This window comes from Osmerus mordax, chromosome 26 (genome assembly GCF_038355195.1).
Source record: "Osmerus mordax isolate fOsmMor3 chromosome 26, fOsmMor3.pri, whole genome shotgun sequence".
NCBI lineage: Eukaryota > Metazoa > Chordata > Actinopteri > Osmeriformes > Osmeridae > Osmerus > Osmerus mordax.
In genome coordinates this window covers 7,031,455-7,055,257 of record NC_090075.1, presented here as the reverse complement: position 1 = coordinate 7,055,257, position 23,803 = coordinate 7,031,455, and the positions used below count along the sequence as shown (strand labels likewise).

Genomic DNA, 23,803 nt, shown 5'->3' with positions numbered 1-23,803 from the left:
AACGAGTGAAAAAATGTGTGATAATAGTAAGCCTTGGGTATATGGGTGGATTTATAAATTCTGTGGGTGGAACCCCTCTTATAAAATCGTTCAGGTTGCGTCATACAACTAGAATATTCGAGCTCCGAAATCTTTGGCTAGATCGAAGAGACAGAAATTTAATTGCTAAGTCGTTTCTTTCGAGGGAAATTATTTTAGCGTTTGTTGTATGCACAGTTTCCCAGCCGCTGTGTTTTTCGCGTCACATCCCCCGTCGCTGGAGGAATGTCGAAACCGAATGATTTAAAAATAGCAGCATCTCTTTGACAGCCTGCTCTGGTGACTCTCGTAGCATTGTGGTGCGAGAAGCAGGAATGCGAAGATGGCTACAGACCTAGGAGAGCTGCTGGTCCCCTATATGCCCACCGTCAGAGTCCCCAGAACAGGAGACAGGGTTTTCAAGAGCGAATGTGCCTTTTCCTACGATTCTCCCGTAAGTGTCTCATCCACTTGCAATTAAGACGTTTGTGTCGCAAGCTGTGAACTCATCCCGTGTGTTGCCCTAACGTGAAAAGCTACGCAGTTTTAAGGTGGGATCTACTGGGTTCAAAGCCACCCACCGTTCCCTTGAGCGAGAGTCTGGAGAAATAAATAATTTAATGTTGTTTACATCTAGTGGAATGGACTTTCCTTTGTTAAATGGCTTAGTAGGGGTGTATTGATAACGTAGCCTAATTCATACCACAAATACCTGCACGGGCTGTGTTTTTATTAGAATAAAACAAAAACAAATGTACGTTTACATATTTCCAGTGGTGATAATGAGTCTGAGGTTTAAAACCCATGTTTTCGAGTGTTTCTGTGCTCAGTCTGACTCATCATAACAGGCATGCTGTGGCCTATTGGAAAAAATGTTTGGAAATGAAATTTGGGGGGAGTTTTGACAATATGTCACGCATATTTAGCCAGTGAGAGTTTACAACATAGGTTACTTTGTAATACGGCCTTACATTTGATTCCAGCGATACCACTCGACCCTGTAGTTTTGATATGTCCATAGATCAAACTTTCGATGCAGCCTCAATCGACCTTCAAACACAACAATCGATCTGCTGAATTAAACAAACATAATAGGAACTTTTGCCTCAACAACTTTACTTATCTTAAATCCTAATAAAAACATTTTAAAGGTGACTCAGCTGTCTGGAGTTCATCAAGACTGAAGACTTATTTTTAACCAAGCGCTGTTCAAGCTCGTATGTCACTCTGAGCCACTTAAAGGTTTGTCAGAATATTTATGAGGCCCACTTCTAATAGCAGATACAGGTTAGTATGGACAGAGGTGTAATTCTGCAGAGCCACCGTTAAACGGCACCATAGTTGGAACTGAAGTTGTAGGCCAGTAGGCCAAGTCTCTGTTATGGCATGTGTTTTTGGAAAATGACATGTCACATCGCTTACTTTTACAGCTGGTGGACAATTAGCTATTACCAGGCTGTTTTGCAATGTACTAGAAGTTGCTCCTGCCAACAGCCAGAAACGTTCATCACTATCCTCCATTGACTTTAACAGCATCCTAGAAGTAATAGATTATTTTGCCATCAATTCAGATGAATTTGGTAGTTTTGGACAGAGCTTAATTTACTATCGAATGTATCCCGTGTATACACCTTTTATAATAGTCTTCATTTGTGGGGTAAGGATGGGTATGGATGTCAATCTGAATTATCCATTGTTATATAAATATAAGACTTGCGGGACAAATAGAAGAAAAATCTGAGATTTTATGGTAGTGAGAACTTCTTCATTTCAAAACATTGGCAGTTACAGAAGGATTATTATGTATAATGGCTTTATACAAATAATGGTCTTCTCACTTCTATGATATCGTTCAGTTTACCTTCTGACAACTATCATGAAACAGATGGGTCTGTGATTTTAATATGGCGCTAGCAGCAGCAGCCTCTTGTTTTCTTTCTATTCTCAAAATGCACTCTCTTGGAAGTCGCTTTGGATAAAAGCGTCTGCTAAATGAATGTAAATGTAAAATGTAAATGTAATATTTTGGCAAGTTCATATGGATACCACCTTCAAGATGGCACCACCAGGCAAAGCCCATGATTAGTCTGTATTAGAGAAGAGAACCTGGTTGATAAACCTAGTATTAAGTTGTTAATATTATCTATACCTAACACTGAGTAAGTTTATGTAACAGAATGTGCAAAAGTGCTCCCAAAACCTTTTGTAAGTGTGGATAGCCATTGCTATTCACCCAAGTGTGTTTCTGTTTGTGTCGGCAGGAGTCTGAGGGGGGCCTGTATGTGTGCATGAACACATTCTTGGGGTTCGGAAGAGAACATGTGGAGAGACATTACCGCAAAACTGGACAGAGTGTTTACATGCACCTTAAACGACACATCAAAGAGGTGAGTGAGGGGTCACACTGCGTGGGGAAGCGGTTCCACAGTCGTGCACCAGGTTTTGCATTGGTTAAATTGACATTGGCTTAGATAATATTATTTGCATACCCATGGCTTTTTTTATATTGACGCCTATCATTTCTTACATTCTTATACAAATAACAAAGATGTAACAGACGCTAGATTGTAGGTTAAGGCCTTTAATGACAGTTGCTTTGATTGTGAATAGGCATTTTCACCCGTAACCTTTTTTTCTGATTTATTGGTCTTTGTTGTCCCGTGGCCTGATACAAACTCCAATGAAATGTGCCGACATGTAAATTCTTCAGTTACAACATTGTTCAAAATCTTTGTTCTTGTCAATGGCTTACTGTTACTGCACATTAAATATCAAGTGACTACTTCAAGTAAATTTGGTTCATTGTCAATCAAGACTAATCAAGATATTAACTCTTTTGGCAATAGTTAACTGTAACTTAGCTTTTATATAAATTTAGAGTTTTTGCCAAATCTATCAAACAAGTTGTCAAGATTTGGGAAGTGATTAGAACCAGAACCGCTTGTTCTGATGTTGGCCTATACATGCATATTTATCTTCATATAGACAGGAATCAATCCCATTAGTAACCACACAAAAACAAAGCCACCATCACCCACGACATCACCCCACCCCCCCATAAGTGTTTCTATTTCCATGCCTGGATCCTACCAGAAACAGCTGGCCACATTCTCCCGGCTCCTGTGTCTGCTGTTTTCCCATGAGCCCTCTCGCTCCCAGAGTGTGTCAGCATTCTCTCTTGGCCTGTTCCGTGTTCCTGTCCGCCATCCCACCCGTTGCACAATAGATGGGCCTCTGCCTGATTAGGACTGGATCCCAGGGATACAATAAGTACTCCAGTCATTACAAAATGAGTTTGTAATAGTAGTATGATTACTGATTGATCTTTCACATCCTCTGCGGTCATGCTCTTGTATGATTTAGGATGGATAGAATTGGCAGTTTTTTGACAGGTGAATCTGCACTGTGTGCATTTTGATATGTCTCTGCAGACATGTGATGCTACACCGCAGTCATCTGTGTCACAAGGCCACACTAGGGGGTTTCCCCACCATATTACTTGACACATATTACTTGAAACATTTCCATTGCAGCTGGCTCTGAAGGGCAGGGAAATTTGATCAATGTGAAATTCTGCAATGGGGCTTTTATATTCCAATTTTAATTTACGTGAAAAATATAAAACATTTATGTCAGATTTTCAAATGTTTATTTCATTTATACGAGAACCTAAAAGGGATTTCTTAAAAGGAAATGTATGTTTTACCACATATATCAATCCTATTTTTACTCATGTTCCTTACAGAAACCCACAGGTGCCGCAGGTGGTGCTATTCCCAGAAGAAGAAATGGCAAAGTGTTTCTAGGTAAGCCTCACAAAGGACTTATTACTATCTCTGTAGTGGATACTGAATAGCCTCTTACACGGAACAGATATAGATTTATTCCTGAATGGAAACTCAAATATTCTTCCACAGCCCAGTATTGTTAAAAAAGCCCTTGTACTTGCTTAAAAAAATAAGCAAGTTATCATTTGGGGGGGAAAAAAGATAAAGTGAAACAGAAACAAGCAGCAGTCGGTCAACACTTTTTTCTACTGGAGGAACATTTCTTTTTGGCACCAAATATGTGATTCGGGGGTTAAAATAACCAATACTTTCATCGTAGTCTTAATAATTATAATTAAATGCATCGCAGCAGACATACACCAACTTCCTAGTCACTATGCTGAAAGCGACATATCCCCATGTTACCCCCCCCCCCCCCCCCGCCCCGCCCCCAAGTCCTTTCTTGCCATGTGTCCTAAATTTAGCTCATTTATTTGTATTGCTGTTAGTAACCGTTCTAAATCCAAAGTGCCACATGCCCGGCCTAGAGTACTGATAGGAGGGTTGGTTTACAGTGGGCCGCCCTGTCGGCCTGTCACTTGGTCGTCTTCAGCTGCCGTCCCCCATCACCCTCAGATGACACGCTTTTGCCACTGGCTGCCATGACACGGGCGGGAGAGACTCTCAGGTGTCTCTAACCCTTCCAGACTGGCGTTCTAACAACCTACTACTGTCCCCATCTATCTTTCGTTGTGCCCCTAGAACCACCTCCCTTTCCATTAAGCCCTCCTCCGCCACTACTCTACATGGGTGCTAGGCTACTCAGTACGCTCCACTGTACAACAATTTGTCTGTTGCGGTTATGACATGACTAAGTATCTTAACAGGTCTGACCCCATTCTGTTGGGACTGGATGGTTCTAGCTTGTTGTCAACAGGACAGCCCCCCCCCCCCCCCCCTCCGCACCCCCCCCCCCCCCCCAACCCCACCCATCAGGGTTTTGACACAACTGGAACCAGAGGACTACGCAGTGCTTTGGCATTTCCATAACAGAGTGATGATCTTATCAACGAGCTAGCCCCAACCACACAGACGTCATCATGGAGCTAAAGGCGACAGGCATAAGCTGAACATCAGAGAGCAGCTAGATAGGGTTCAGTGGGGATTGGATGGGTGCTCTCCTCTGGACCATCTGAGAACAATAAAAGATACAAAGTGGGAATGTTAGACAAACGCTTTAAACACTGCGAACACTCATGACATCACCTGTCACCATTATCTTCACTATTAGCCCAGTTTATCAAACATATGTTAAAAGGCACCATATTTAGACTTTTTTTTACTTTTAAATTTTATTCCAAAGGTCTATGAAACCCATCTTTTTAAGTAAAATTAATTATATAAAGTTGTATTTATTTATGTTTTCTTAGTCCTTTTCCAGAGGTGGTATGCCTCCGTCGTTCATATTAATGAGCCGTAGCCCTGATTGGATGACGTTATTGGCTCCATGTTACTGGCTTTCTAAGCAAAAACCTTTTGGTAATCATCCCAGAATGATCCGTTTGTAATGAGCCTGGTACCCAAAGGACTTCACACAGCCGACACGTGTTAAGACAATCTTTTCCTATTCAAACCAAAAAACTATACCCACATATCACAATTGTTTCATTTTAAGGGTGCAAAGCTGCCCTACAACTAACAAGCTAACAGCCTTTTTTTAGATACATTACGTTGATCAGTGTATAGCAAATCAATACGGGAAGTAAGAGGTTCTGCAAAAAATAATCATCATAACACTTAACATTATTATTAGCCTTCGGTTATGTGGTGTACAGTATGTTCTACTCAACACTTGGCGTCGGAAAGCTCAAGTGTATGAAACAGACCAATCAACCTCCACAACCGCCAGTATTAAGGCTGCGCTCATCAGTCACTGTCTCACGGTAACGTCTGCTTTCTCTCTCAAAGATTTAGAGCTTAATCGTGATTTTAACGGAGACCATTATGAGTATGAAGACGAAGCCAAGCTTGTTATATTCCCAGACCACTACGAGATCCCCTTACCAAATATTGAGGAGTTGCCTGCACTGGTTAGTGAGTGTGTGCGCATGCTGTTTTTGTTTGTGTATGTGTGTGTGGTGTGTGTGTGTGTGTGTGTTTGCTAGGCATGATGAAGGTAGAGTCACGTGATACTATTTGGCTTCTCTAGTGTAGTGATATCTTTTAGTGCAGCGTGTGGTTTTTCTTTTGTGTGCGTAGCGTGTGTGTTGGTTCCCTGCCTTGTGTTTGTTGTTTGCTGTTGCATGTATCGACTTTACGGACTCTGCAGTCCCTCTTTGCAACTCCCCTATTTCTCAGTGAGTGTTAAGTCTTGTCACGTAAAGATGAACTGACATGATGCTCATATAAACGCCCTACAAATGGATACCTCCTGTCATCCATTCAGCTTCTTGTCTGCCACACAGACACAGACCTCTCCCAGCCCCACAGTCCGACACATCCTTCTTTCACCAGACCCTTGGTCCTTTTGTCCCTCTTGACTCCCAGGTGACAATAGCGTGCGACGCTGTGCTCAACGCCGCCTCGGCCTACAAGAAGCAGGAGCCCGACTCCTGGGAGGAGGAGATCCAGGTGTCCAAACATGCCAGGAGTCTCCGACAGCTGGACAACGGAGTGAGGATCCCACCCAGGTAACCAGGCAACACCGGACCCCGTTCACTTAACAGGGGAGCAGACTTTTCCACCTCCAGTTGGGTTTTCGAACGTGTCTCGCCTCGAATTCCGGGTCTTTTCCATAGCTCTCTACGAGTTCTTTGCTATTCGATTACCAACTGTTAAAATGTGTTACCACAAGTTGTAACGGTTCAGAAAAGAGGTATTTGAGAATGTGCTGCACACACCAATCTACGATGGACGGTGGGAGACAAAAAATTAAAATGAAGGATTAATTGAATTTGACATAGTATGACGCTTTATCTGCGAAGGCCAGCAAAATGAGATAAGAAGTAAATGTGGCGGCTATGGCGATAATTCTGAAGGTTAACCGGTCAATTATAGCTCCGAGCAGGCAGCAGCCCAGACAGATGCACATGTACAGCTGCTCCAGTGTTTGGCGGTGCTCAGTCACACACAGCAAGCACAAGCTAAGCTGTTTGCGACACTGCTGTCACCAAGCTAATATAGCCATACCATTTACAAACAATACCCAAAGGACTTCACACAGCCGACATAGTTATTTCCCCCCCTTGTAACCTATAATAAATAGTCTTTGTGCGGGTAAATGTTTTCTAAAAAAGAAAGCACACTCAGGACTTTTCGTCGCTTCTTTCCTTCCTTCTGTCCGGTCAGTGGATGGAAGTGTCAGAAATGTGAGCTGAGGGAGAACCTGTGGCTGAACCTGACGGACGGAGTGGTGCTCTGTGGGAAATGGTTCTTCGACGGGAGCGGCGGGAACGGCCATGCCCTGGAACACTACCGAGAAACCAACTTCCCTCTCGCGGTTAAACTGCACACCATTACCCCCGATGGGGCAGGTAATTGGGCGGAACAGGCGCTAGCTGGTTTGGGGTACCTGTAACCGTTTGAATGCTAAAGTATTGTTTTTTTAGTGAGGGGAAGGTGGGTGTTTGCATATTGAAGAGACTACACAGCATATGAAGCCAGCGCTCATTTGTGTGAGTTAAATTGTAACTATCCTTCTTATCTTTTGTTTTGCCTTGGTTTTACTCAGATATTTACTCTTTTGACGAAGAAGAGGCAGTGCTGGACCCACACATATCAGAACACTTGTCACACTTCGGCATAGACATGCTACAGATGCAACGGGTATGTTGACTTCCACTCAATCAGTGTATGTCACATGAAGGGGACCCATTGTCCTATGCCCTATTCATTCATTCTGGGGTATCTTTGATCTTTGACACTGTGCAAACCTTTCTGTCTCTGACTCTCTCGCTCGCTCACTCACTCACTCTTTCTCTCTTTCTCGCACACACATACTCTCTCTCTCTTTATCTCTCTCGCTCTCTTTCTCTCTCAGCCAGAGAACGGGCACCACACAGACACCAACGTGCGGCCACGTGTGAGCGAGTGGGAGGTGATTCAGGAGTCGGGGATGAAGCTGAAGGCCGTGTACGGTTCAGGTTACACCGGCTTCAAGAACCTGGGAAACAGCTGCTACCTCAGCACGGTCATGCAGGTCCTCTTTAGCATCCCCGAGTTCCAGAGAGCGTGAGTACCTGGTTCCCACGATGCACTGGGGTTGGGCAGTGTGAGGCACGGAGGCATGTTTTGAAATGGGAGACTGGGATGATAAAATGTGTCTATACCTTTTTAATGAATGTGATGATAAAACACAGAAATTCAGTGTTTGAAATCAACACATGACTAAAGTTTGACATCTCTGCATTTGTAGGTACGTTGGAAATCTACAGAGGATATACGACTATTCACCTCTTGACCCAACACAGGACTTTGCCACACAAATGTAAATAATCGCCGTATTGCATAACATCAAGTGTCTCTAACAATCCCCATCCCATGAGAACATGGGATGGTTTTCATCGATTCGCTAAGTGACCTTCACTCAGCAACTTCACGCCAACTGTTATCTGATCAACTAGTCTTGATTAAGCACATTAATTAAGTCTGTCATGACTTCGTCCTGGTGTGGTGAAGAATTTGTACAAAATCTATCACAACTAGCAATCTAAAAAAGCTGCTGTGTTGCAAGTACTTCATACATTTATAATGCATTCTTTTACAATGACATGACATGATTATAACATGTACCATGAAGAGAAGTGCTACTTGCATACACCGATAGGCATGCTCAGAACCATAAACACACATACAAACATACAAGCACATACTGCCACACACGCACACACTGGCCAAAATGATACATGAGAAGGTCTCTGGGCAGGTAATGAATATTGGTCATCGAGACACAAAATGTTGAGAAGGGCTCATGATCATGTGATCGTGACCTTAACGTTGTTTATTATTTGGTGCAGGTTGTCATGCTAAATCAGGATGTTGTTTAGAACTCGAGCCAGCTACAAAGTGCATGCATGTGTGATTGATGTTTAACAGATTTGTTTAAATTATGGCTCAATACCCCCCCATATTTGTAAATGTTTTTGTTTTTTTCAGAAACTTGACTTAACTTTAACTTGACTATTAAAAGATGGTTCAGAAAGTCATGTAAACATCAACTCACAGGGATTCAAATACAGAGTCAGCTGACGTGGTCTTTAACTTCCTGTACCATCCGGTGTGAAGCTGAGGTGATAATAGGTTTGTTTTGATTTGTCTCACAGGGCCAAACTGGGCCACGGGCTGCTTTCAGGCCTGTTCTCCAAACCACCCATGAAATCTGAACTCATTGAACAGGTGATGAAAGAAGAACACAAGGTATTAGACTGGGTATGTCCAGCACGGTATTTTGGTTTGTAATGTTTAGCATGCAAGTACATACTGGTAATGGATGCAAAACCTTCACAGTTTGTGGTTGTCAGGTAACATTTGTAGTGTTTGACCACTGAGAATCTGAGTCTGTTTATAGCTTTCTGATAGAGGATCCATTGGGTGCTGAAACTCCCATAAATTAATATTTTTTTAAGTTGTCAGTTGGCTTTAAACTCCGCCATAAGATGATGCCTACAGGTTTGGAGACACAATGTCAGATTTAATTGTGCTGTGACCTTTAGCATTGTGCCTAAAATAGATTGTTGCCACAGTCCCCAGGGAACAACTCAAATTCCTCTGTGACCACACTTGGTAATCAAGGTCTTAATAGCGGATTGGTTTATTTGGATGAAACAGGATTTTCATGCTTGTTACTGAAATTATATTGAGTGTGCCAAAGTTAAAAAGGCTTCCTATTTCTGTTAACCTATAGATTAAATGAATACATGTTAAATGTCCTGTACTATTCACTGTAGCCGATTACACTTTCTTTTTTTCGCCTTTGGCTCATATAATACCATCTCACAGAGTTTTTGTTTGTAGAGATCAACATGGCTTTGGCCTTTGACAGCTCTCTGTCCCAGTGCTTCATTGAGACAGTGAGAAGGAAGCTACAAAAGCCTATTGGGACACGACCACACGTATATCTGCAGGCCCCTAACTTCCTGTTAGCCCTTATTAGCCCCAGTAAATGATAGGCTTGGCCAGAGGTCCTGCATTTCCTCTGTGAGGGTACAGGCAGGTTTGGACACACACAGACAGCTGGCTGAAACGCCATTGCATTATAGGCTGGGGGATGGTGGAATGATATTCAGCAATGTTTTGCGGCCATGCTTCAAAGTATAGTATAGTTTGTGAACGCTACGCGCTTAAGTATCATTAAAATGTATTTTCCTAAAGTGTAGTTCCATTTGGCATCTCTCACTGCCTAGACATCTAGCTGCTTAATACACCAACTGCTTGAACATAAGCAGTTTTGCGTCGTTGCTGGTGAGGCTCATCCATTGGTCGACATCCAGCTGTCAAGTATTCCAGCAAAGACTCTATGCTCTCCAGTAACACTGGTTGGCAAATTAGATTTTCCAAATACCGCCAGTGTAAAGACCCCTGAGGTAACCTGCAGATTGTCTGCTTGTTTTGTCGGAGGAAAAGGGAGAAGCTTCCGGCATACCTGTCTGTTGTTGTTTGTGTTTGTTGATCCGTGGGCACTTGATGTGTGTGTTTGTTGATCCGTGGGCCACTCTCCGTAAGTGGATGCCCGGGGGTCAATCTGATGGCATTGTGTTGCCTGAGTATCTGCCATGTTTGCTGATGATTTGGTGTCTTGTCTTTGTGTGTGTGTGTGTGTGTGTGTGTAACTCCTTGTTCTCCTTCCAGAATCAGCAGAAAGGAGTCTCTCCCAGGATGTTTAAAGCCTTGGTCAGCAAGGGCCACCCAGAGTTCTCCTCCAACAGACAACAGGATGCCCAAGAGTTCTTCCTGCATATCATCAACCAGGTGGAGGTGAGTAGAGAGACTGGATCGCAGTGGGGAGCTGGAAAAATGTATAATGTGTTCATTTAAGAGACAGTTTGATCCAAAGTGATGTACAGTATGGGGGGGGGGGGGGCAGGTTTGTTTTTGAACCTGTGACCTCATGATCTGCAGTCAGGGGCTCTGATATTTATTGCACTTTTGGCAGTCTGGTCACCGGGCCTTGTGACAAGAGGGGGGTGGGAGTGGAGAAGAAGCAGTGAGAAGGGAGTCATTTTTTATTTAATTTTTTTACGAAACAGCCCTCAGACAGTCCTGGCAAACAACTTGTGGTCCGAAGTGACTTTCTCAACAAGGTTAAATTTAGACCAGCCCCTATCTGTTTCACAGGCTAACCAATGCTTCATATTTTGCCCCAGCCAAAGGGACCATACTTAAACCTCACACCTCCCCTGTCCTTGAAACAGGACAACAAACACTGGCTACTCACTACAGGCCTGTTTATTTACCCTGGATAATTAGGCTACTTAAAATCTCATTTGTTTTCTAACTTTACCTTATTTTAGGCAACAGGCGCCATGTAAAGGTATTTTCCCAGTAGTGCACAAATAACTTCACAAAGATCCAATTGAAAAGGGGCCCTGATTTAATCATGAGCATGTACTACCCGACTAGAAGTGAACTAGTCAGACAGAGAGACTGCCGACGTCATAGCAACCCAATAGCAACTTTAAACTCGGCCAGTTAGAAGTAAAATTATATATTGTGTATTTCTGTAGCTTCTTAGAATAGAGACTGCAGTATCAACACTCCATACAAGACTTTCCAGTTCATCACAGAGCCATTAGCCTCAAATAAACACTTGGAACACTTGAAACACTTGGACCCAATGACCGCTGGCCCCTGGGCCCTGCCCACTGATTGAGCTTATTGACCTCTCTCCTGTTCAATTTCTCTTTCTCTGTCTCTTTCTCTGTCGTTCTCTTCCCCCCCCCCCTTTCCCCACCTGCATCTCTCCCCTTCCCTTTACCCCCCTCCCCACTACCTCTCCCTCGCCAATCTCTCTCCCTCCCTCCTGTCCCCTGCCCCCCCATCGTTCTCTCCACCCCCCCCCCCCCCCCCCCCCCCCCCCCTCCAGAGGAACTCTTCGGGCTCAGAGAACCCCAGCGACGTGTTCCGCTTCCTGGTGGAGGAGCGTGTGCAGTGCTGCCAGTCGCGGAGGGTGCGCTACTCCCAGAGGGTGGACTACCTCATGCAGCTTCCCGTGCCCATTGAGGCAGCCACCAACCGAGGTGAGGGGGGAGGGCCAGCTGTGCCCTGAGCTGCGGGCACAGCTGGCACTGCCACAGGGGGAACCTCAGCAGGACCTCCCCCTGAAAGGGCACCAAGGATCCCTTTGGGAGCTCAAAATCGATTCGCTTAGGGGAGCGAGAGAGGGGATGTGTTTTTGATGCCGCAGAAAGCGCGAGGGATTTTAATGAGACGACTTGAGACTAGGAGCGGTTTGTCATATTTGACATGTCTTGGTCTATAATTGTATTTCATGTGCTTAGGGCTTTGTTTTAATCTACTGTTAGTCTACAGTAAAGGTCGTCTAGGTTCTCAAACAGCTTTATAGGTCATCAAATTAGCATTGTCAGTGTTTTCTCTTACAAATTCTATCATATTTTTTTTGTTGTTATAGTGAAACAGACCTTTGGCCTTGTATTTGGGAAAGCATGGTCTTTCTTGCTTGATTATGTACTATGTGTGTTGTGTGTTGTTTGTACATGTTAATATTTGGGTCTCGCAGAAGAGCTAATAGCGTATGAGGCCAAGCGGAAGGATGCAGAGGAGAACATGCGGCCGCCTCCAGAGCCCGTGAGGGCCCGTGTTCCCTTCACAGCCTGCCTGCAGGCCTTCACAGAGCCCGACAACGTCCCCGACTTCTGGAGCTCCGCGCTGCAGGCCAAGTCAGCGGGAGTCAAGTGAGGAACATTCTAGGTCCCGAGGCCAACCCAAGGCGGCGATGTTCTGCTGCCACCCGTTACGTTCCAAACTGCGACGGCGGCGTTCGCCTGTCTTCTTTCTGTCCTCCGTTTTCACCCTGCCTGAAATTGTCCCCCATCTCGTTCCAGGACCTCCCGCTTTGCCTCCTTCCCAGAATATTTGGCTGTTCAGATTAAGAAATTCACATTTGGCGTGGACTGGGTTCCAAAGAAGCTAGGTGAGAAAGCATTTAATAAACACACAGTTTTGTCTCTTAAATACTATAGAATTAATAGAATATGAAGGATGTCAATGCTATTTTATGTAGATGTGCTTCTTGCATTTAGTGCAGAAACAAGGTTATTTTCACTGACAATTCTGGATGACATTCAATCAATTCTGTGACTGTCCAGCAGAGGACAGTATGACACTGAGATTCACTGAGGTACTGAAATCCAGCAAGAATTCAGACAGATTGGGTGCATTACCTCACCTGAGTTGACTTAAAACTTTCCCAAAAAGCGCTGAGGAAGGTTAACTATTTATGAGAAATGGGATACAAAGTAGGTCACTGCTTCCGTTTGCACTTCAAACACTTGTTTCTGGTGCTCAACTCTGTCCACAGTATGAAGCAAAATTGCCAAAGTCATTGGTCAAAGTTTGTGCTAGTAAAAGTAAAAACATCTTAAGGTCTCACCTTGTGATTCTTTTGAAGTTTTATGGCGATTCTTTATGCATTTTGCATGGCCGCTTGCATAGTCACAGACAGTACACATTACTTTTTGAAGTTGTAGACTTGGTCTACAACTTCAAAAAGTAATGTGTACTTTTATAACCTTTCCAATCCTGTCCAGAACCTCTGTCATTTCATTGTTTCTCATGACCCATCCAGTGACGGGATCAGATTTACATTTTAGTTTCTCCTAGCTAATCTGTAAAAGTTTTTTTCTTCCCTCTCCTCAAATCTTTTTGCCTGTCTTGTAACACGAGCACATGTCTCCTCAGACCTGGGCATTGAAGTCCCAGACTTCCTGGATCTGTCCAGACTCCGCGCCACAGGTCTGCAGTCAGGAGAGGAGGAGCTCCCGGACCTCACGCCACCCATCGTCCTTCCTGAAGACACCAGAGGTAACCTCAGAGATTCGAAATGAGCTCAGTAGTCTTCTAAGTCATGCACCTAAGTCCATCTGTATCTAAGTCCGATAGGTATTTGTCTAGATTCTGGAAAACGTCACACTTTTGAATGATGGAATCTTGTCACTATACTTGCTGACCCAACAGTCAGTGTAAATCAAGCCCTCATTACAGATACAAATCAGAAAGCTGCTTACTGAAAATAAATCATGTTTTTATTGACAGTGACCAACCAGCCACCTGTGCCTCTTTCTCGCCCCGTCCAATCGATTTAGTGAATAATCCCATTAACAGCCAGCTAATCTTTGTTTTACTTTCAACAACTTTCCACATTTTACATGTTGAAAGCCAAGAGAACTTAGTTAGACATTCTTATATTACATTTACATTTACATTTAGTCATTTAGCAGACGCTCTTATCCAGAGCGACTTACAGTAAGTACAGGGACATTCCCCCGAGGCAAGTAGGGTGAAGTGCCTTGCCCAAGGACACAACATCAGTTGGCATGACCGGGAATCGAACTGGCAACCTTCGGATTACTAGCCCGATTCCCTCACCGCTCAGCCACCTGACTCCCTATATTAATCTTACATCTACCTACAAACAGCCTAGCAAAACATGTATCGTTTTTTTTATTCAATCGAGAAGAAGAAACTATGAGCCAATGCGTTCAAACTGACCAGAGTGCCGGAAACAGATCTGACTATGCATTCATCAAAGGATTAAACAGAATTCTTTAAACAACAACAAAGGGTGTCCCACAGGGATCGATTCTAGGCCCAACTTCACTCTTTCTATCGCTGGTATTGATTTATCTGTTCAAAGTTGTGACCTGGACCTGTATGCTAATGACCCTAATGTATGCCTTTTGCTACCAAGGTGGACCAATCTCTTTCTTGGCATTGCATTTACGAGTCTTTCGTTGAGTTGAACTTGACATTTCTAATAATGTAGACATTATTTACGAGAATACTGACGCCACTTTTGAAAACATTTGACAGACTGTCACGGTGCACTTTGCTCGAGCTACCCTTTCGGTACATGACTGCCCTCTTGAGTCATGTAGTACGGACTTCTTTATGGTTCTGTTCATCACATCACGCCTTGTTCTTTTATCTCTCTCATGCACTTTTGACAGATTACCAGGCGTGGGTTTGTCTCAAGGTCATTTTGGTTGCATAAGGATTAGGAAAATCAGCATCTAGATATTCCAATGACCTTTTTTTCTGACCTCTTTCCTGGAACAATCTCGAGAGTGACTTACAATTGGATACACAAGTGCCTTTAGGCCAGTTTAAAGGCATGGTTGCAGGCCTCAGTTTGAATTATTTTGCTTTCATTAAGTCTGAGCAGGTCTCCCTCAAAAAGAGATTGGTGTCTCAAAGAGACCTCTTGCCATAAAAAAAGCAAGTAATGAAAGTAAATACATCAAATGAATTGCAATCATGTTGCATGAAGTACAATGTGACATGGAAGGACATGTCTTCCATTGGCGTTAAGATTGAGTGATGTGGTGGACTTAGCTTCTTACATAGTCATTCTAACTATCTACTTTTTCTCCTTCTCTGATTTGTCCAAACGATATTCTAATTGAAACGACTTTTCTTCCTTTTGAGTCTGTTGCTGTTGGAGAATCAAGCTAAATCACTTCCTCTATGTGCCCCTAAATATTTTAGGCGCTAGACATGGTCTAAGACATTCAGGCACTCAGAATAGATGTTACCATCTGAAAGAATTCTATATTAGGCATTTGCTGCTTTCTTGAAATGACATTGTTCAGGTAGCTTAACCATCATTTAGTAACCTTTCTTATCCGTGAAGTGAATACAAATGAACCAATGTTTGAATAACCTCGTGACAATTAGGTACTTTTACCTAAGCGTGCAAGTCATTGTCAAAACCCTTTTTCTATCCGATTTCTCTGACAAGGTAACAGCATTTTAACAGAGTAACATGCAATTGACGTTCCTCCGGACTGCACAGCATGTAAGGAGAGGGGGAGTCACTTCTATTGATTGTAAATCACAGCTCTAAAATGAGAGGGCAACAAGAGACCATGGTTGTGTTCAATGCACGTGATTTATATAGCACTCGTATGATAAGCCTCATAAATCCTAGATAAAAAAATGTTATTGCCAAGTGGCCTCAAATACATGTGATGGATTATGCCATGGTCAACTTAGTTTTGTTTTCCGAATAACAAGGACCTCCAAAGGATTTCTGTTAATCAAGCAAATAGTTTTCCCCATGTTTCTGGAAATGCATCATTTCCCAATAATTAGCTATTTCTTTATTTTAAAATTGGGTATTGATTGAGTAGACCTTGGTGCCGTAGAAAAAAAACGTTACAAATGATTCCTCAGTTGCGTCTGTCAGTGCTTTCTGCAAAGCAATGTTGGGAGGGGAAAATGTGTCTCACTGACCCAATGTATAGTGATTATGTTATGGATGAAAAATTGTTTGGCTTACGTTCGATTGTTAGACCAAACCTGTTTTTCCCTCTGAATTGAATTTGCTTATTATTCTCTCCTTGGTTCAGTGAGGCGAAACCCAATTGTAATGAATCACAAGCCAGAAGGGCCTAAGCTTGTCACTCTTGTGCCATTGAAAGCCACCCTTTCTTTGCTCTACTTTCAGATAACTCCATGAACTCCCTGGACTGTAAGTATGCCGTTTCTCCTGTACCCGATCTTACATTTGTACACGTAACCTATTTCTATAGATGTACAACCACGAAACACATTATTCTAGGTTACAGTGACTAATGACAAATGCTGCGGAGGAAAAGTCTGATGATGCAAACAAATGCAGCTGCTGAGCTAGCCCCACAAAACCTGGCCAAAAAGTTTGCTCAGAGGAGTGGATTGGGGCTGTTGTCAATCTTTTCGACTTCTGTTTGGTAAAAAAAAAAAAAAAAAGAATCCCTCACTAAACCTCTCCCCTGGCAGTTCTTCTCCTGTCCTGTTTTTAATGAGGCCCAAAGAGAGGACCACCGCAGACCGATACGGCCCAAAAAAAAATAGGCCACTCGATTTGGATTCGCCTACTGTACGTGTGTGTTTATGGTGTATTTGTTTTCTCTGGATGGTCCTTAGCTCCAGAAATAGACGAGGCGGCGGCCATGCAGCTGGCGGAGATGGGCTTCCCACTGGAGGCCTGCCGGAAGGCGGTGTACTACACAGGCAACATGGGTCCTGAGATGGCCTTCAACTGGATCATAGCCCACATGGAGGAGCCTGGTAAGGACCCGATGGACAGTTGGATGCACAGGCCCGGCATGTTCCCGACCTCTTGAGCTTAGAAGCCGCGCGCGTGTGTGTGCGCCCGTGCGTGTATTCCGTTTGGAAAGCAGAGTTTCTTGTGTGGACGTGTGAGGCTCCTCACCTCCGCAGAGAGCGCGGGAGTGTGTGCGTTTGACATACCTCGTCTCATTTGTCTCAACAAGCTCCCACCCCGAGGCTGCTGTCAGTTCATTCTGGTGGTTAGCTCTATTCGCACTGGTATATTTGCACCACTTAATGGGTCATTTACAGCCCAAACGTCTCCCGTACTGCAGCATTCATGAAAACCAACCAGGCAATAAACATATTTGTCTCGCGTCACGTCACACATCGTCGTGCGCACAAACAAATGGACACGAAACCCGCGGAACCCGACTGTGGCAATAATCACACGAGGACGCATGGCGTTCACTTTTATTTGTAGCAGAAACCGCTAACGCAGCCGGTAGTCAACAGGACGGTAAGTAGAGGGGTAACCTTTTCATTTGACCTCCACCCTTTCATTTACCTTCCCTCCACCGCCCTCCACTGGCTGCCCTCACCATGAAGGCAAAGTCATGTCTGTAGTCATGGTCCTAGTCACTGTACTCCCCATCTCGTCGTTATATAGCTACGCATGGACTGTATGAGGGTGGATGAACTCTAATTTAAACAGCCCTTTCCTCTCACACAGTGTGAGCTTTCAGTTCAAGTATGTGCAGAAAATTCCGTTGTGAGACAAAGGATACGGATAAGTTAAACAGCATGTGCAAAGGTTTCTCATTCCTTATTTATTAGCCATTGTTAGTCTGTGACTTTCCAGAAAGTTAATCATAATAGTGGTTAACGGATGCATAATAATTTTTACCGTGCCATTTCACAGGCAATTACATCACCTGTCACTGCATGTGTGTGTGTGTGTATGCGTGTGTGGATTGCATGCCCTTATGGTCCATTGGTATGTACATTTTTAAGTGTGTGCTTCACCTTATTTACACGCTACCGTGTGTGAGCATGTGTAAGCGTATTTATATCGTGACCTATTTTTCAGTAACCACAATTTTACGTTTACTTATGTCGCACATAAGTTGTGTGGACTCAGTATAGCTACATAACATTTGTGCTCAAACTCGTCTGTCTCCAGTATCACACGAACAGTTATGGATTTAAAGAGATGAAATCTCAGTTTGTGACTAGGTTTTTATATGCATGGGGCATCTATTGTACCTATAGCCTTGTATTCCCTTTGTCACAAAGCTTCTCCATTTTGCTGAAATATAAATGTGCTCCGATTTTTTAAAGCTGTGCCCAGTTTTTTAATGGATACCAGTGTCTATATATATATATATATATATATATATATATATATATATATATATATATATATATATATATATATATATATATAATAAAGTTTTGCAGCAAAGTCATGAAATCCCCAAAAGAAAAAGAGGAAAGGTCAATGTACACCACGGCCGTCTTTCCTTTTCCCTCCCCGCTTCCAGACTTTGCAGAGCCCCTGGCTCTTCCCACCATCCTGGAGCCCCTCCCGTCCAGCAGCAGCACCAGCATGGGGGCCACTCCCCTGGACAACCAGCCCCCCGAGGAGAGCATCGCCATCCTGACCTCCATGGGCTTCCCTCGCAGGCACACCGTCCAAGCTCTGAAGGCAACGGTCAGTGTCCTCCCGTCCCGGTTCTCACTGGAGAGGAACCGTCTTGAGTTCTGTGGGCCTTCATGGAGATAGGAGTACAGAGTTCAGGGCTTTCAGAGTGTAAACTGCTCAACAACTTTTGCTTTTCGAGGTTTGTGATTTGTTTTGAGAATCGATATAAGCGCCTGGTAAATGAATGCATGTAAACGATCGGGAGGGTCTTTTTTCCAAAGTTATAAAGTGTATCTTAATATTATTAATATATAATGTAATGGCATTACATACTTGGCCTATGACCTGGCTTGATATGCTACAACTTTCACAACTTCTATGCCTACAGTGGCTAGAGATGTTTTACTGGACTGTTTACAAGTAGCCTCAGTCTCGGCCTGACATGGTGTTCTCTAATAGGCAATCACTCACGCAGAATTATAGATATGAAAACACCACATAAGTTTAGCCCAGGGTCGAGGATTTTGATGTTTCATTTTCTATTTCTGATAAGTTAAGCTGGGGTCATTTTTGTGCTGTCTAAAGCTCATTGTATACCTCTACATTGAGGTCACAAGGACTGATTGATTTTAGCTCCAAAGATCGCACCTATTCCTGTTGTGCACCCACCTGCCCCGCAGCCAGAACAGATCAACACCAATTTCAGTCTTCCACCCCAAAATGGACACAGATATCCTTGCTTATCGTCCGTAGTGCCTCCAAACACGACTCCTTCCTAAGTCCTCTTATTAATGAAAAACAGAAGGGGGCCCCCAAGGCCGCTCTGGAGGTGTGAAACAGCGGAGGGTCTCGTGGGCGGTCTAAATATAGCCCTGCAACAGAGGGAAGAAGTGTTCAACCTCGATGGCCTGCCAGCCTGCCTGCCTGGGCATGGTCTGGGGAAGCAGGCGGCCTCACCCCCCCCCCCCCTCAGCCCTCCCTCCCCGCCCGCCCGCACCCTCCTTCCACTCATACATGTGCTCTCCTTGTAGGCCTCCGCTGTGAATCACGCTTTTATTTTGGATTCGAGGCGATGGCTAAATGAGGGGTTTGGCCACACTACCACGGCCACCTCCTGGCTTGTCGAGACTGAGACTGTCAGGAGGTTTAGAATGACAAGTGACTCATGTTGATAGCGCTTTATTCAGTACCAAGCGTAGCTAGCATGTGAAGCGCGGTTGATTTTTGAGGAAACCGAACGCATGAAAGTGAACGACCGCACTGGGTCAGCCCGTTTCCATCTCCTTCCCATTCGTTGTCCCCCCCCCCCCCCAAAAAAAAACTCCCACGTTTGTCATTTAAAACCTTGTTATTTCCGACGCCACGTTTCCATCGCTGTCCTTCAGAACAACAACCTGGAGCGGGCTCTGGACTGGATCTTCACCCATCCGGAGATGGAGGAGAGCGACGCCCTGTCGGACGTAGCCGACACGGAGCCCAACGACAACGTCTTCTCCAACGCCAACTCCCACAGCGGCTCCACAATGTCTCCAGACCAGGACACGTCAGGGCCCCGCGTCAAAGATGGGCCTGGACGTGAGTGAATCCTTGAACACAACCACCGATAGATTAGCAGCTACTTGGCCTTTTGAAGGGATACAAAGAGATTTGGTGGTTATGGGTCATTTCTTACTCTCCCAGTAAGAGTTAGATACATAGAAATGATATGCAGAACTTTGTCTAAGTGCAGTTTTAATGTATTTAAGTTGAAGGTAGCATCTGTTAGCTTAGCGCAAATGCTGGATGTCAGGGCTATTCACGAGTCAGCCTCTTAAGGTCCTGTGCTGTTAGGTACAAGGGCCAACCAGCTTGTAACTTGCTTTAATCACTTGTGACAAAAATACTGCTTCATCCATTCCTGGCAAGAGTTTGCAGATACAAGATGGTAGTTCAGGTTCAGATGTACATATGTACGTAATGTACACAAGTGGCATTTGTTTACATGGCCACATTTTTGGTTGAGCAGAGAAAGTTGAGCGTGGTTTCGATGTTTATTTCTTGTTATTGTAGGTCAATGGGGTACTATCTTTGAGACGTGGGTCTGATGTTTTTGTTCCAGGTTACGAGCTCTTTGCCTTCATCAGTCACATGGGTGCATCCACAATGTCTGGTCATTATGTGTGTCACATCAAAAAGGAGGGAAGGTGAGCCACTGGATATTAAAATGGGAATGTGTCGTCATCGGTGTCGGACACAGTCAAATAGACTGATTATATACATATAATACATATTAATAATGCATATAAATACGTGAAATACGATGATATATTGTATTTTGTCTTCGTAGGTGGGTGATTTACAATGATCACAAAGTGTGTTTGTCAGAAAGGCCTCCAAAAGACTTGGGCTATGTCTACTTTTATCATCGACTGTCCAGCAGTTAGAGCCAGTCCCAGCCATCGCCCTCCACCCTCCAACTCCAGAAAACTACAACCAAAAGACTGGAAGACAAAGGCAGCAGCAACAACAACAATGGAGGCTACAGAAATGGACACCCCAGAGTCAAGGTGACCACCAGCTTGACGCGCCACTCAAGTGTCATTCAAGAGCACCCGGGAAACATATGGAAGACCAAAAAGGTCAAAGAGGGGAACTGTACGTCTGTGGTTATTGTGTGCTTGTGTGCGTTTTACATGTGTCTTTTGTCTACTGTGTAGTTACCGAGGAATGTGTGCAATTTCAGTTAATGGAGTACTTGGCACAAAATAATATCACATATCAGATTGTATTACCGTATTCATTCTATATGCCTTTGGCAAATGTGCCAGTAATATGAAGTAATATAAACTTTAAGCGTATTAGAACACGCTAGAACACTTCACTGCCAGCCCTGAAATGCCCTGCACTGATACAAGAAAAAAATAATCATACAATATAGCTTGGGGCTTTGCATGGAATGCTGGGAAATGTTACACTTCCATAAGATGGATCTGAGGACATCAGGAACTCCTAACATGTGGAACTGCACATAGCCAGTCAGAAAACATAGCCATGGATAGAAATAGATAATGCAAACAATCTACTATAGACAGTCTACTATCTACTATACTACATTTTGGATCTGTCTTAATGGGTATCATCTCAACCAGTATTGATTGAGAAAACAAGTTCAATCTTTGTGACTTTTTTGTTTTCCTGAGGGGAAAAAGGTTAGCCTGTGCAAATCTGATCATTGGCTAAGATAGTTTTTCCCCCATCATGGCATCGAAAAAGCATTTTGATAGAAATGATTTTATATCCAAACCATCTCATAATGAAAATAAACATTGCACAATTGTTTTATACCTTGAACTACCCAAAATGACATCTGCTGAATGTCATAGAAATCTAGCAACTGAATGTCAACCAAAATGCTGACGACTTTCCAGTAGCATTTCCCCATATCCTCTTGGACTTCTGCAACTGTTGGTATCCTCCAGTAGAGAAACTCTTAAAACATTGTTTGGAAAGCCCCAGTTCAAGTATTTTATAAATGTATTAATACAAAAATAATTTTGCCAGACTGGGTTGTATTGTCTACCATAACAGTAAAGCCGGCTACATTCGGTTGCCCCACTAGACAGAAATCATTGTTTTGTAAGGAAACACTCCCAAATGTAATGTTTGTCCAATGATAATACAGTACTCTGATTCTGTATCCAAAAATATTTGCATTTTCCATGCTTCAACTTCAACTGGATGTGCTTCAACACCAGCCATTGGTTTTGTGTTGGACTAGAGTCAAAACTATATGCAATACGCACTGGAATATATTCTCTTGAGGACAGGACAGCTGTACTAAACTGCACAGCTTTCCTCAGAACAGTCCTTCCGTGCATTAGCGTTAGCGTCAGTTAGCGGTCGGTGCAGTGCTGAATGTGTCTACTGATGGTGCTCACTGAAACCAAAAACCTCTCCTGTCAGCTTTGATATTACAATTGACCGTGTCAATAAGTGAACTCCTCTTCTGATGCACCACACACACACCAGCTCCTGTGTATACTGGGTTTACTCTGATTATCAACTCGTGCTCTTTCTCTTGTGCTTTGGCTTGGCAGCACATATCACCTTTGTCGCATGTGGATGTCTCCTTATATATTCATGATTCATGTTAATGTGTCCACAGGTGACGCGTGTGCGTGTGCGTGTGCGTGGCCTGTACTGTTCAATTCCATTCACTGAGCAAAGAATCGTTTAACAAACCGAACATTCAATGTATGAACACACACGGATGGAAGGCTGGATTCTTTCCTGGCGCTGCTCGAATCATAATGTCTTTGACTTCTCAAGGGAAAGCTGGTTAAGGGGTTTGATTGAGTAGAACCTCTCAATTGTGTTTGGAGAAAATTTAACTCTCGTTAACATCATTCAAGGTTTCTCATCCTTGTCAGATACTACTTGATAAATGGCTTCTGTGTACAGTGTCTATGCAGCCAGGGAATTCTTAATGGTTTCTATGCAAGTCTTTTGTTTCTGTGATTTTCCCTTCGGCCACATTGTTAGCTACCTACAGCGGGAGAAATGTACGATGAAAAAACGTCGCTTCAAAGTATTGTATTGTCCTTCCCCCACACCTTGGTTTCTCTCACTGGAGCCTCTTGCTGTCTCCACCACTCTCAATCTCTCTCTCTCTCTCTCTCTCTCTCTCTCTCTCTCTCTCTCTCTCTCTCTCTCTCTCTCTCTTGGTTGTCAAAGGTAACGGTTTTGCCTTTGTGCCACAAAAACGCCTTTGTCCTGTCAGCATGTGCACTAAACAGGCATTTAGTCATTTGGATTGTACAATTGTACTTTTTTTTTGTTTCTTTTTTCATTTTTTCATTTACCCAAATGTCCTTTGAAACTTCACTTCTCGATTTTTACTCGATTTTTCTTTGCCTTTTTGCAATCAAGTTTGTGCCAATCCACTAGTTTTCATTAGAGTTTCATTTTGTTTAAAGTTAACTTTTGTACGTATGTGTTTATCCAAATATTGCCTAGGTTACAGTATTGTAAAGATAAACATGAATACCATAAATGTAATGTAACATATCTATGGTACTGGTTTCTTGCAATGTTTGGATAGTTCAATAAACACATTTGTTGACATTAA

At 43.4% G+C, this 23,803-nt stretch overlaps 1 protein-coding gene across 2 annotated transcripts; it reads left to right on the top strand.

The window, feature by feature from the left end:
* Positions 1–145: 145 nt before the first annotated feature.
* Positions 146–23,803, top strand: usp13 (ubiquitin specific peptidase 13). Of its 2 annotated transcripts, none has more exons than XM_067229627.1 (21): positions 146–472; positions 2,280–2,405; positions 3,764–3,824; positions 5,754–5,875; positions 6,333–6,475; positions 7,134–7,318; positions 7,516–7,610; positions 7,825–8,015; positions 8,200–8,271; positions 9,107–9,200; positions 10,632–10,757; positions 11,866–12,019; positions 12,520–12,694; positions 12,845–12,933; positions 13,701–13,823; positions 16,468–16,491; positions 16,926–17,069; positions 18,596–18,765; positions 20,082–20,271; positions 20,795–20,879; positions 21,023–23,803. In XM_067229627.1, the coding sequence occupies exons 1-21, from the start codon at positions 362–364 to the stop codon at positions 21,117–21,119; spliced, it is 2,577 nt and encodes an 858-aa protein (XP_067085728.1). In that variant the 5' UTR covers positions 146–361; the 3' UTR covers positions 21,120–23,803. The 2 variants fall into 2 exon arrangements, with proteins under 2 accessions (XP_067085728.1, XP_067085727.1); XM_067229626.1 differs by having other exon boundaries at positions 9,107–9,212.

What these genes read in the sequence shown, in the direction of transcription:
- usp13 (XM_067229626.1), top strand. Translation starts at nt 362, where the DNA reads ATGGCTACAGACCTAGGAGAGCTGCTGGTCCCCTATATGCCCACCGTC. An exon ending in TTGAGGAGTTGCCTGCACTG is followed by an intron (nt 5,876 to 6,332) that starts GTTAGTGAGTGT and finishes CTTGACTCCCAG; the next exon opens with GTGACAATAGCGTGCGACGC. An exon ending in CTCCATGAACTCCCTGGACT is followed by an intron (nt 16,492 to 16,925) that starts GTAAGTATGCCG and finishes GATGGTCCTTAG; the next exon opens with CTCCAGAAATAGACGAGGCG.